Raw genomic sequence first — 14,256 nt, 5'->3', positions numbered from 1 at the left:
TCATTTAATTGCATTTATACTTAAATCCAAAAGTGACCTAATTAACGACACAGTTAAACATTTGTGCATCATTTAAACGCATTTTGACGCACGTGAGTTTGTTTGCTTTTTTAGAAAAATGACAATAATTCATATAATAAAACTTCATGTAAAGGAGGTCAAATTATTTCATGTAAGATTCAAAATTATGAGCAACAACAAAAATGTAATTTCATTTAATTTACTGTGTATATTCCAGATTATTTTTCATCCAGTACAAACAGTCGTGCTTGTGTTTTTAATCTGATGTCATTATTTGGATTTTATTTATTTATTCCTCAGATTATTTCTATTTACTACATTTTTTAGACACATAATGAAAATAGTGGATTTTACGCGTGATGCGCACGTGCATTTGAATGGTTTTGTTTGCTGTTATTTCAGATTATTTCCTCACATAAACACAAGCTAATCCTGTGTGTGGGCTTTTTTTTTATTATTGTGTCATTAAAATAAAATGTAAAACTTAAATATTAATAAATATAAATGTGGATTATAATTTCGGTCAGTTGAACACAGTTGAAGCAGCAGAGGCCTGACTTCCGGCCTGCAGCCAGATTTACAAACAACAACAACAACACAACACAACAACTATAAATGGAATTATCTTTCACTCATAATCCACGAGTGTGGAGTCCAAACGCCGTGACACAAACACACACACACACACACACACACACAAACACACTCGTATAATCACTTCACCATATGCTGCGCGAGACCTTCAGTCATTTTCTGTGTGTTTTGATGCAAAAATTTCGCTAAATTTTCCCCTAAATTCTAACGCGTCACAACAGCGAGAGTTTAAATAAAGTTATTTTTGAATGTGAGACATGGAGACACCCCAACTAAACTGGAGCCTTTTTTTTAAAATTATTATTATTATTTTTAAAAACGTGTTTTTCTGTTGCGTATGTGTTGCGTGCGTGTTGCGTGCACGGACTGACCCGGGTCCATGTCCAGGCAGTGCGCCGCGTCCTCTCCGTCCGCGCCGAGGCTCTCCATGGACAGCTCCAGCTCCTTGTCCTCCCAGCCCCGCAGCTTCCTCTTCTTGTTGGAGCCGATCAGGGCTTCCACGGAAAACGCGTGGGCTCTCGAGCTCAGGGCTGCGGCAGATCGCCTCCTCTCACTCATTTCTCACGCGCACTAAAATCCCCCACCCGGCACGGGAGGACGCGGCGAGGAAAAACCCCACTCACTCACTCACGCACTCGCGCGCTCACTCCCGTGTGCAGCAAAGTCCAAACAAAGTCTTCTTAAAGAGGAAGAGGAGGAGGGAAAAAAAGGAGTTTCAAACGCGTAAAAGTTAATCCAAAGTGAGACTAAAAACGCTGCGTCAAAGACCGTTGTGCCATCCCCGGTGCCACGCGCGTCCAGACTCGGCTGTGGTGCGTGCGTCCGTCCTCTCCGCGTCTTCCTTGTCCTCTTTCTGTCTCTCTAACTTTGTCTCTGATTGATACTCACTTCTGGAGGAGAGTTTTTTTTGTTTTTTTTCTTCCTTTCTTTCTTTCTTTCTCCCACCTCCTTTCCTCTCGCGCTCAGTGGGCGGCGCCGCCGCCGCTGCTGCCGCTGCTGCTGCTGCTATTGCGCGCGCTGTCCGTCAAAGCCGCGGCGTCCAATCAGAGGCGAGGACACGGATTTGGACACGGAGGCCCCGGCGTCCAATGAGCGACACGCACTTTTTGTGACCAGTTTTTTTTTTTTTTTTTTTTTTTCCCCTCTGCAGAGACTTCACGATGTTGACTGTGGAGGAAAAATAAAAAGTCATCTTTTTATTTAATAAAAAAACAAAAACTTTAAAGAGTCTGAGTGACGTCACGAGGCCTTCACACACACACTCACGCACGCGCACACACTGATTACCTTTGAGTGAGTGGGGGTAAAAAAAAAAGTCAGATTAGAGCTCGATGATTGTGTCCATGGACAGGAGGACACACGGACAGGTGGACACATGGGGGACACGTGGACAGGTGGACTGACCTCATCACGGAGCGGATCAGCGCGTGAGGTGGTGACACGGTCACAGTGAGATCAGCGGGTTCTGCGTGGACAACAGAGAGGCACGTAATGATTTTTTAACACTCGCAATAAATGACTGTTAATCCGTTATTTAATCTAAAGGCTTCAATCCAATCTAGATTATGACGAATATGATATTAAGATCACTTTTTTAAAATACATAAAAGGCACAGAATAACCTTTAAATGACAGATTATGATCTGGACAATGTGAATTATACTTTAAACTGTTATTTAAATTAGACAATTATTATTATTTGACGTCTTTTAATGTTACGTTGTTGTGTTTTTGTGTTAATATTTTTATTTATTAAATGGATTTAATCACAATTCTATTATTTCTAATATATTTTAAGTTGAATTATTGTGGACAGGTCAGCAGAGGAAAGTGTTTTGGATTTTCACGAACATGATTTATTATTTATTTTTTGTTTGTTTTTATTTGGTTTTTAAAAACTCACTCAGTGACTCCGAGTCTGCGCGCGTGACTGGCGCGAGGCCGAGGATTAATGGAGTTTATTGTTTCTAAATAAGAAAAATAAATGAATATTTCTGATGTTTTTTTTGGGGGGGGGAATATAAAGGATAATTTGAGCGCGAGCTCTCTCGTTCTCTCTGCACGTGCGCAGGGAGAACAAAAAAGGCCTTAAATCAACCTGAGGTTTTTCTTAGAGGTCAACGTGAAATATTAATAAATATTAATAAATATTAAAGCGCGCGCAACTGAATTTAATGAGTATAAAATTAAGAGACAAACAAATAAACATGTGTTTAAATGAAATAAAAACATGATTTATGACTGTCAGACTTCACATTAGATTAGAGTTATCGATCCTTGAAATGCACTCGTTCCAACACCGATTAAAATATCGAAAATATACAAAATTAAAATGTAAAATAACAAAACTATACGTGAACAATGGAGCCAAGTTGCCACTTTAGATGTTTATTAACGTTATTAATGTATTACATTGCGATTATTTTTAACTAGTTCTCATCAACATGTGCAACAAGTGTTCAATAAAAACGTAATATTTATTTTAAAAGTGGCGCAGAATTCGTTTTATTTCACTTTAGTTTGACTGCGAAGCTTCGTTGATATTAAAATCTCGTTATAAGCGCGAGAACAAGACGAGACTGAGAAACAAAAAACAAACAAAAACAGCAGCGCGTTCGATTTAATCTATTTGAATTTATTTATGGTTATTTGTTTGTTGTTGTTTACTTTCTATGTTCACGTTTTTGTGCGTACACTTGTGCCAAAGTCAACAGTGTGTGTGTGTGTGTGTGTGTGGGTTTTGACTTTTTACTGCTCGTGTTTAACGAGTTCACACACACACACACACACACACACACACACACACACACACACGCGCACACACGCACACACGCACACACGCACACACACGTTAGAAAAGAACATGATTAAAAAGCCAAAATACAAATATAATACATTTAAAATAAATATATACAAAAAATTAAATTATTTATTTTTTGTTTTCTCACGCGCCTTTTGTTTGTTTTTATTGTCGCGTGGACAGTTGGGACGGAAACGACCAGTTTATATTCAATTAGTAAGAAAACGTCTGACCTCTGATGACCTCTGATGACCCCACAGAGCAAGATGACACACACACACGCGCGCGCGCGCACACACACACTGCAGTCAGACAAGTGTTTCCCAGACTCTGTGCACGTGCACTCACTTTTTAAACATGACAAACTCACGTGACCCAAATTTTAATCTGTGCATAATTTAAAATAATAAATTCTATATTTAAAAAAAAAATAATAATTTAAATGTACATGTATAATAAATTGTTTTTATTACTTATTCTATCTATATTCTCTATAATTTAATCTAATCCGATGATGTGGAGCTGTTTTTTTGTTTTGTTTCGGATCGTTAAATAAAAGCAAAGTAAACGCGTTATTTTAATTCAATTGTACATTTTCAACTGGTTACGATTAAAATATTCTACATTTATTATTATTTTTATAGATAAATTGATAAAATAATAATGTCAATAATTGCACGAAATTAAAACAAACCAGTGAGGAATTAAATATAATCTGTTTATTATTATTATTATTATTATTATTAATATTATTGTTATTATCATTATGGCCGTGTCTAGTTTCTACAGCCTTTTTTGTGGCTGTTTTCTGCTTTTAGTTCTTTAAAAAAAATAAAAGTTAACATGAGTAAAACCCTAAAACATATTATATAAACATAAATTGCTGCAGGTTTATAGTTTCCTCTTCAGTCTGAGTAAAAACGGCTCGTGTGTTTTTTCAGTGTCCTCGTGGACCGCGTCTGTTTTTTTTTCCACGTGACATCGTTTCCGGTCTTTCATAATAAAAGTTTTTTATTTTTTTTTCACCCGCCATTAAACTTTATTTACTCCCGTGTGCGCGCGTGACACGGCTCACTGACTCCACATCACTGCTGTGTGTGTGTGTGTGTGTGTGTGTGTGTGTGTGTGTGTGTGTGTGTGTGTGTGTGTGTGTGTGTGTGTGTGCTATGAACTATGTTCACACGAACTGTTATAGTACAGTATTCTATAGTATGGTTAATCTGGTTAATATCAGATTATTGACCAGATTAACCATACCATAGAATAGATTATTCCCAGGGCTAGTTTTGTTTTGGCCAACAGTTTACCATAAAGGAAGTAGATCACGTGCCTTTTGCAAGGCAGCCATTTTGAAAATAAACACACGGTTTTAAATAATCAAATTAATTAACTCGGAATTTTCCAACTCGGAAAAAAGAAGGTGGCGACATATATATATAAAGGTGAGATTTAAGTAGAGTTCACTGTGCGCGGCGGCCATTTTGGGGCAAAATTAACAGACGTAAAACGAGGCTAAAACCGATTACAACAGTGAACCAGCAGGTGTCGATACTGATACGACGACTATGAGTTTTTATCTTGGCGCAGTCGTTTTTACACGTTCGCCGCTAACGACGCATTTATCGCTAACGACGCATTTATCGCCGAGTCATGAGAAGCCCGGCTTTAACAACTAATAAACAGCCTCATAACATGACTCGGCAAAAACGCTGCTGCTGCTTTTTTATTTACTTTTACACTTGTGTGATTTAAGAGGTGTTTTAACCAAATTCCGATACAGAGAAAATCCACCAGTATGCGACTGCTAATAATCCAGAGTATCATATTGCAGATTATCTTTATCAGACTACTTTGGCTCTGGAACGTCCTGATCTTTTAAATCACGTACTGAAAACACATTTTTATTCAACTTACCTCATGCTTATTTTATACATCTTTCGTATTTCAGTTGCCTGGCATCATCGTTTTAACCCTCTGTATTTTAATAATATTCTGAAAGAAGCAGACACCAGATTAAGACGTGGCGTAATCTGTCAATATAGCGAAACACATTCATTAATTCATTCATGTATAATGTGAAAATGTGTCCGAATCAGAATATGTTCTTTAAGAGCAACTCATGTAATCTTAATCTGAATCAATTAATCTGTTTTAGTCACCATGTAGTCATCATAATCAGATTATAATGTTTTATCGGAGTTTTCACAGCAGAGGATAATAATAATGATGTCCAGTCATAATCAGATTATAAATGTGACGTGATCTGAATATATACTTATTCAGATTAAAATCGTAAATCAGATTATGTGTGTTCATAATCCCAGAGGATGAAGAGTGGAGCAGTGAGAGAGGAAGATGAAAGTGAAACTAGGAAAAGAGGAAAAGTGAAGGGCTAAAGAAGATAAAGTGTTATGTTTTTTTACACTCAATAGAACACAATCTGATAACGATAATCCCATCACCGTCACCTCAGTGTCAGAGTTCAGGTTAACGTCTTTACCTGAATTCAAGTCTTTGATTCTTCACGACGTCGGATCTTGAAGAAGCAGCAAAAACTGAAAAAAATGCCACAAAAAAGGGAGAATTATTCAGTAAATACGACGTAAACTTACCTTTGCGTGTCAAGTTAAAGGAGCTTCACGTCGTCAGATTAAACTGCAGCGACAGATTATTGTTTTTTACATTTTTAATACATTAATCTCATTTTCCATTACTTTTTTTTCATGTTTTTATTTACATTTTTCCCCACTTCTTTCTCCAGTTTCTTACTGGTGTACTTACCCACTTTAGTACACACAGTCCCAGCCATAACAGCAAAATTATCTTAAAAAACAAACAACGGTACATAATTAGCATCATAATTCATAATAATCATAATTGCTTTCGGGGTTTTCGGCCAAGTGTTTCCTGATTTTAGGTTTACGCTAAAAAAATAAATAATTTATTCATAATTAACGTTAATGTCAAAAATCAGTGATTTCGTAGTCTTTCATTGTTCAGCCAGTGACGTCTCTCTCCGACCAATCAGTGGCCGGCAAATCTGTCGACGTCGCATTTTAGTATCGGCTCGGAGTTGGAAATCCCGACTTCAGGGAACGTTCCAGTTCAAACGTCGTAAATGACTTTGAACTCTAAAATTCAGACTTCCGACTAGAACTCGGGGAAAATGATTGTGTACAAATGCTCAAGGGATCATCATAGCGCCCCCTAAGGTTGAAACCAAGACAAAACTTGAGTTTCCACCGAATTTCCCGAAACTTGGTGGGAAGCCACTCTAGCCCAAGACGAACAAAAAAGTTAATCGTAACCATTGCCTCAACTCGACGGCAAGTCGGCCATTTCGAGTTTTTTGCCGTCCATTTTGGCGATCATTTAGCACCGTACGTAAATGAGCAAAAACGCGTCAATTTGTACTAGTTCCTTCTTCTTCTTCTTTGGCGTTTCATAGCAGGTGGCGTCCATAATGTTCCATTCCATGTTTTTTTTTTGCCTCTTTTAACTCTTTCTGGTTAGCTAGGAGGAGGCGGAGCTAAGTCGTAGTCGTGCAACAACCACAACGTGGTTAAATCTTCGAAGTTGCGACGCCGTTTCGATCGATACTGGATTCACATCGAGATCGTGACACACCCGCATGTTACACAATGTCTCCACCCACTTCACAGACGCGCGAAGACAGAGGAGAGCGTAGCGTTGCTTTAACTCAAACGCAGACAAACGTCTCGTTGTTGTGGCTCAGATCGACGCTAACGCCGCACGCACACACACACACACACACACTGTCCTCATTCATGTCAACAGAGGACAAACCTAAAAGGGCAAGAATATTAAAATTTCCTCCACCGGTGAGTCCGGACGTGAGCGGTGCCTTTTCCACACGCTGCTTCTCAAAGACATAAACGCGCTAACGTTCCTCCCCCGCGATCCTGGAAATGTAAACAGTCGCTGGGAATAAAAAAAAAAAAAGTTTAATATCAGCAGCAGGAAAAGCGCCCGAGCGGGCATGAATGCGTCTTTATGTGTGGCTCTCAGCAGAATCCCACCCGCCGTCGCACCTCGCCGAGCACCGGCGCGGCCAGTTCCTGAGCCCTGCTGTTCCCGCCAGCCAGCACCGCCTCCAGGTGAGCGCGCTCCGACCTCAGCCTGCCGATCTCCTCCCTGACGGGCGCCAGCCGCTGGATCACCGCCTCGGCCACGAGCCGCTTGTACGCGCCCGTGTCCAGGCCTCGCGCCTGCGCCACCGCCTCGTCCACGCCGATCGCCGCCACCGCGGCGTGGATCGTCACCAGGTTGGAGACGCCGGGCCGCGCCTCCGGGTCAAAGGTGACCTCGGAGGTGAAGTCCGTGACGGCGCGGCGGATCTTGAGGGCGATGTCGTCGGGGGAGTCGGTGACGGCGATGGTCGCCATCGCCTGCGGGTCGGACTTGGACATTTTGGCGCGGGGGTCGCGCAGGGATTTGACCTTTCGCGTGGAACCTGAGGAAACGAGACGGAGAGAGGCGTCAAAAGCGAAGGCGAGGAGAAGACGGCACGAGCCGCTCCTTCCTTTATTCATCAACAACATCCCATCTGTCTTTCTCCCGAGCAGCCGTCCACATCCGTCCCACATGTCACATAATGTTCGTCTCCCCAGAGACGTCTTTGTTAAAGGCCGACGAAGAAAAAAAAAAGGCAAAACAAAAACAAATCTTTGGTGTGGTTTTTTTCTTTAGAGGGAAGATGGAGGAGCAGCTGTGAAGATGAGCCAAACACACACACACACACACACACACACACACACACACACACACACACAAACACACGTAACTGCATTCTTAGTGAGGACACTCATGAGTTCCCTAAAACCATCACAAATTAAGGCTTAACCTTTAACCTTTAATATGACCGAACCTTAATTGAGAGTTTTAATCCTGGGAAAAAAGCCCTTTAAAAGTTCACTTTCTCCAAATGTCCTCAACTGCCTGAGATGTCCTCAGTTTTCATCATGTCCTCACTTTCTCATAATGTCATCACTTTCTACAATGTCCCAATTTTGCCAAAATGTTTGCCCAAAATGTCCTAGTTTTCAATAATGTCCAACCTTTTCCAAAATGTCCTCACTTTCCCAAAATGTCCAACCTTTTCCAAAATGTCCCCACTTTCCCAAAATACCCTAGCTTTCAATAATGTCCCCACTTTCCCAAAATGTCCCCACCTTTCCCAGAATGTCCTAGTTTTCAATAATGTCCAACCTTTTCCAAAATGTCCCCACTTACCCAAAAATGTCCCCACTTTCCCAAAATGTCCCCACTTTCCCATAATGTCCTCACTTTCCCATAATGTCCTCACTTTCCCAAGATGTCCTCACTTTCTCAAAGTGTCCTCACTTTCCCACAATGTCCTCGCTTCCCAAAATGTCCTCACTTTCCCAAAATGTCCTCACTTTGCCAAGATGTCCTCACTTTCTCAAAGTGTCCTCACTTTCTCACAATGTCCTTGCTTCCCAAAATGTCCTCGCTTTCCAAAATGTCTCCACTTTCCTAATGTCCCCACTTTCCAAAAATATGTCCCCATCTTTCCCATAATGTCCTCACTTTCCTAATGTCCCCACTGTCCAAAAAACGTCCCTACTTTCCCTACCGTCTTCATTTTCCCAAAATGTCCCCACCTCCTATAGTTTGTGCTGTTGTTGGTCCTCACAAACATACACAACTCATCGTCGTTCTTTCATAACAGAAATCACACACACACACACACACGAACCTTAATTGAGAGTTTTAATCCTGGGAAAAAAGCCCTTTAAAAGTTCACTTTCTCCAAATGTCCTCAACTGCCTGAGATGTCCTCAGTTTTCATCATGTCCTCACTTTCTCATAATGTCATCACTTTCTACAATGTCCCAATTTTGCCAAAATGTTTGCCCAAAATGTCCTAGTTTTCAATAATGTCCAACCTTTTCCAAAATGTCCTCACTTTCCCAAAATGTCCAACCTTTTCCAAAATGTCCCCACTTTCCCAAAATACCCTAGCTTTCAATAATGTCCCCACTTTCCCAAAATGTCCCCACCTTTCCCAGAATGTCCTAGTTTTCAATAATGTCCAACCTTTTCCAAAATGTCCCCACTTACCCAAAAATGTCCCCACTTTCCCAAAATGTCCCCACTTTCCCATAATGTCCTCACTTTCCCATAATGTCCTCACTTTCCCAAGATGTCCTCACTTTCTCAAAGTGTCCTCACTTTCCCACAATGTCCTCGCTTCCCAAAATGTCCTCACTTTCCCAAAATGTCCTCACTTTGCCAAGATGTCCTCACTTTCTCAAAGTGTCCTCACTTTCTCACAATGTCCTTGCTTCCCAAAATGTCCTCGCTTTCCAAAATGTCTCCACTTTCCTAATGTCCCCACTTTCCAAAAATATGTCCCCATCTTTCCCATAATGTCCTCACTTTCCTAATGTCCCCACTGTCCAAAAAACGTCCCTACTTTCCCTACCGTCTTCATTTTCCCAAAATGTCCCCACCTCCTATAGTTTGTGCTGTTGTTGGTCCTCACAAACATACACAACTCATCGTCGTTCTTTCATAACAGAAATCACACACACACACACACACATGTTGAGAGCCCCCCCCCCACCACCACCACCCTTCCATTATCACTGTTGTTATTCTGATAAAAGAGGACGAGTGTCTTTGTTTAATCAAAGCGTCTCTGCAAACACACGACTGACTTTAATGAAACTCATCATCGACGAGAAGGAATGAGAGCGGGAGGTGGACACTCGTCCATGTGTGTGTGTGTGTGTGTGTGTGTGTGATCTACGTCACCTACGTCCTCGCTAAACAAACTCTGCGTAAAGACGTGTGCAAAAAAAAAAGACAATTCTGTTGTTTTTGGTGCAGCTGAAACCCAGATGGGGACTTTTGTCTTTCTTCTTTAAAAGTGTTTTCAAAAATAAAAACTTTCTCTTTGTTTTCATTTTTAAATGAAGTCCGTTTGCCTTTTTTTGTGTTTTTTTTTTGCGTCGCTAAATCATCAATAACAAAAAAAATACCTCCACTAATATGTCCATTATTATGACAAAATACATATTTTCTACACTGTAACTGCATTTATATCATTTATATTTATAAATATAGTGTATTTTTTATTATATTAAATACAAATATTAGCTATTAGTGTGATTATTTATTATAAATGCTATATTTACGTATTTAAATCTTATTAAAACGGCTGCAGAAACCAAAGAAAACTAAGGAAAAGTCATGTTTTTATAATATATAATGGATAATATGCTGGATTATGAACTATTTTGATAATTTGAGTCTTTTTTAAACTACTTAAAACAAGTTTCTCTGATTCTTCATCTTCTTAAATGTGATTATTTTCTGCTTTCTTTGCTCCGTTTAACAAAGAAATCATTAAAACCGAGTCATTTCACGGTTTGTTGGACAAAAACAAAGCGTCCCCGTTATTGCGCGTCTAGTAAAATGTGTTTTCTGTGTTGTGAAGTCGTACTCAGCAGGGCGCGAGGCTCGGGGAACACGTCGCCGTAGCGGTTGTTGAAGATGCGAGCGAGGTCCTGGGCCAGCTCCAGATGCTGGACCTGATCTTCTCCGACGGGGACGTGAGTGGACCTGAAAGACAGGAATCGGAGACACGCGGCGTCACTGCTGGAGGTTTTCTTCAGTGTCACTCTGGAGGAAGTCATAGATTATTTCTTATAGAGCGTTCGAGAGGAGGTTTTTTTTATCTGCTGCGGTTTCACAGGACGTTAGGGTTTCTGCCGTTTGACGCTTCAAACGGAAACAGATGAAGAGATAACTGGTGAATCGTCTCGGAAAAAAGCTGAAGGATTCATTCCGCGCCAATTCCCCAGCTTTAAAACTCAATATTGACATAGTTGAGGAGCCGCTTCTCAAAAAAAATACTCTCAGGTTTGTTGTTGTAATACTCATTTTGGCCACAAGAGTCTTCAGTGCACTACTACGATTCTTTTTCGCTCTTTTAAACCTGTGTTTAAACGTATTTTTTGGTGATTTACGCCACAAAGGGGGCGTGGTTAAATCCTCAATTCCCACCTTTGCTCCCGAAGGCCGAGATCGTGACGTGGTTTCCGTCGATATTCGAGATGGCGACGCTAGGGTCGGGTACCGAAAGCCGGTAAGTTTTTTGTACCGATTTGCATCAGTACTACCAAGTATTGTTTTTTTCGGTACTTGAAGAGCTATGCAAGAGCTATGTGTCGTGAGACGAAGCTAGCGCTGCACTTCGCACAATTAGACGCAGAGTTTTTGCAATAAACTTTTATATCAAACACGTCTGAAAAAAAAAGAGAGCGTGAAAATGTCTTATATATATATAAGACATTTGTTATACGATATTTGTTTTTTATTGCGATATTTAGGTTTTTTTTGCGTATTTCTTGGGCTAACGGAAACCCAACTAATTAAGAAAGCTGAGGGCGACTGAGGGAAGCTCTCGTAAGCCAAACATTCTCCAGACGCGAGAAGACGACAACGTCGTAGCTAGGCGACAAGAGAGACGTGGAATTATGACATCATCGTAGCGTAGCATCGTTTGAAAAAACAACAACAAAGCTACGTGTCGCGAGAGCTACGAGAGCGAGCCATAAGTGGTCGAAAGTGTGGCTGCATTTCACGCAACTAGACACAGACCTTTGCGATAAACTAAACACGATATTTGGGTGTTTTTTTTGTGCATTTCTTGGGCTAACGTTTTTTCATTTTCCAGACAAGAGAAGACGACAACGACGAAGTTGAGTGACGAAGAGAGACGTGGGATTATGACATCATCGTAGCATCGTTTAGGGGGGAAAAAAACACTAAAAGGGGAGCGCTTGTGTGTATACAGCGGCAGCACAGGGGGTGGGCTAAACGGAAACCCAACTAATGAAGAAGGACTGAGCGACAGAGGGAAATGATCGTAAAAAACCAAACATTCTCACGACAACCGCGTAGCTAATCGACGAAGAGACGTGAAATTATGACATCATCGTAGTGGCGAAGCATCGGGTTTTGTTTTTTTTTTGAAGGGAGCACTTGTGTGTATACAGTGGCAGCACACAGGTGGGTGGGGACAATATGTTTTTTTTTTTTAATTGAGCAGTAGAATTCACTTCTGAAACTTTAAGTGGCCTCTTCCGTTTAAAAGTTACGCAAATTTAAACCTTAGCATAAAAAACCCCGAGTATTTTAGCCCCTAAAAAACATTCTTTTAAGTTGATGGTGATGTTTTTTTTTTAGCCAGAATCCATCATCATCATCATCATCATCATCATCATCATCATCATCATCATAACCACAGAGACAAACACACCCAAAAAAAAAATGTGATCTCACTTGTAGAGGAGAATATCGGCCGCCTGGAGGACGGGATACGTGAAGAGACCGACGCTGCCCTCGCCGCTCTTCAGTTTGCTCTTCATCTGCAGGAAGAAGAAGAAGAAGAAGAAGAAGAAGAAGAAGAAGAAGAAGAAGAAGAAGAAGAAGAAGAAGAGTTTAATCCACATTTTCTTCCCCCCACCCCCCCAGCAGGAAGAAGCCGTTTCCACTTTTCCGACTCATTGACTCTCAGACAAACGAGGTACGCATGAGTTCACGGCGAACGCGGAGGTGTCGCCTGTGGCTGGAAAAACAACAACAACAACAACAACAATAATAATGATGATAATCTGGCAGGTGGAGGCGATTAAAAACCAGGCAGAATAACGGCCCCGGAAATTCGAATAAGGGACGGCGAGGAAGGGCTGATGTTAATTTGTAGCCGTTATAGTCGGGAGTCGAACGCAGACGCAGTTTTGCGATGATTGAAGCAGCATGAGAGAGGGAGAGTGAGGAGGTCGGACCTTTGATAAACATATAGTCTCAATAATAATCCCCCAAAATAAGCAATTCTCTATAAAAGGAACCATCCTCTCCTTCACACTGCACTCCGTTTGATGACAAATTTGGCTTTTGGAAACTATTTCAGTCCAGGACTGTTTAAGGACATCATGTCCCCCCCCCCCACCCCCCCCGCTATCCCTCCACCGTCTTAATTGTATTCAGTTATGAGCTAAACTCTTTTCATCTTGACTTGACAATATGGTAAAGACGAGAGAGAGAGAGAAAGAAAGAACAGATCCGACCGCAACAACTAACAGGATGTGAGGCCTGGGATCAATTTGATTTCACCACAGTTGATTCAAAATATTATTAAGCTCTGGATCTGCATTAATGTAAGTTTGGATGAGGAGGGAGGAGGGAGGAGGAGGAGGGGGGGGAAGAGGACGACGAGTCCACTCTGTCACGAGAAGTCTGTGTGTTTTCAATCGGCCCGAGAGGAGAAACAACCATGACTTCATCTATAACGAGCAGCAGCAGCAGCAGCAGCAACAGCAACAACAGCCCGATCCACGAAAACACGAGAGAAACGGAATCAGAGAACGTCTTAGAAGACACAGATAAGAGAATCACACAGATTATTAGTCTATCACGGTCAACTATTGCCTTTAAACGTCTTATTAAAGGAAGTGAAAGTGACGTAAACGGTCTCCGTAGTGACCTTCTGCTGTTTAGCGTGAATAATCTGTTAATTAACACTTAAATACTTGCTTGTAAAACATAATAATGCAAATAAATGAAGTTATTAGTGCATATTTATGTAGAGAATTTGTCAGGAAATGTTTTCAAAACACATTTTTCACGTTATTTAGTTAAAAAATACTGGTTAGCATTATACTGTTATAAATACACACATACATTCTATAAAAAATAATGTGAGAATTATTACTGAGATTATTGAAATTATTATTGAGATTATTAATAAGATTATTACCAAGATTATGAATGAGATTATTGAAATT

At 40.7% G+C, this 14,256-nt stretch overlaps 2 protein-coding genes across 2 annotated transcripts in view; both read right to left on the bottom strand.

Annotated features, from left to right (window-relative positions):
* Positions 1-1,473, bottom strand: part of tbx15 (T-box transcription factor 15) — a 39,255-nt gene extending 37,782 nt beyond the window's left edge. Inside the window, exon 1 of the mRNA XM_083903046.1 lies at positions 987-1,473. Coding sequence (XP_083759172.1) covers positions 987-1,173 — 187 coding nt within the window. The 5' untranslated portion in view covers positions 1,174-1,473. The remainder of the gene's footprint in view (positions 1-986) is intronic.
* Positions 1,474-7,440: 5,967 nt separating this feature from the next.
* The window catches only part of wars2 (tryptophanyl tRNA synthetase 2, mitochondrial), a gene marked incomplete at both ends in the record, with an annotated part of 17,575 nt that continues 10,759 nt past the window's right edge, over positions 7,441-14,256 (bottom strand). Inside the window, 3 exons of the mRNA XM_083902867.1 lie at positions 7,441-7,889; positions 10,908-11,026; positions 12,752-12,837. Coding sequence (XP_083758993.1) covers positions 7,441-7,889; positions 10,908-11,026; positions 12,752-12,837 — 654 coding nt within the window. The remainder of the gene's footprint in view (positions 7,890-10,907; positions 11,027-12,751; positions 12,838-14,256) is intronic.

Source organism: Microchirus variegatus, assembly GCF_963457635.1.
Source record: "Microchirus variegatus genome assembly, chromosome: 16".
Taxonomy (NCBI): Eukaryota; Metazoa; Chordata; class Actinopteri; order Pleuronectiformes; family Soleidae; genus Microchirus; species Microchirus variegatus.
The sequence above is the reverse complement of the archived record's forward strand: the minus strand, read 5'-3'. Positions and strand labels throughout refer to the sequence as shown.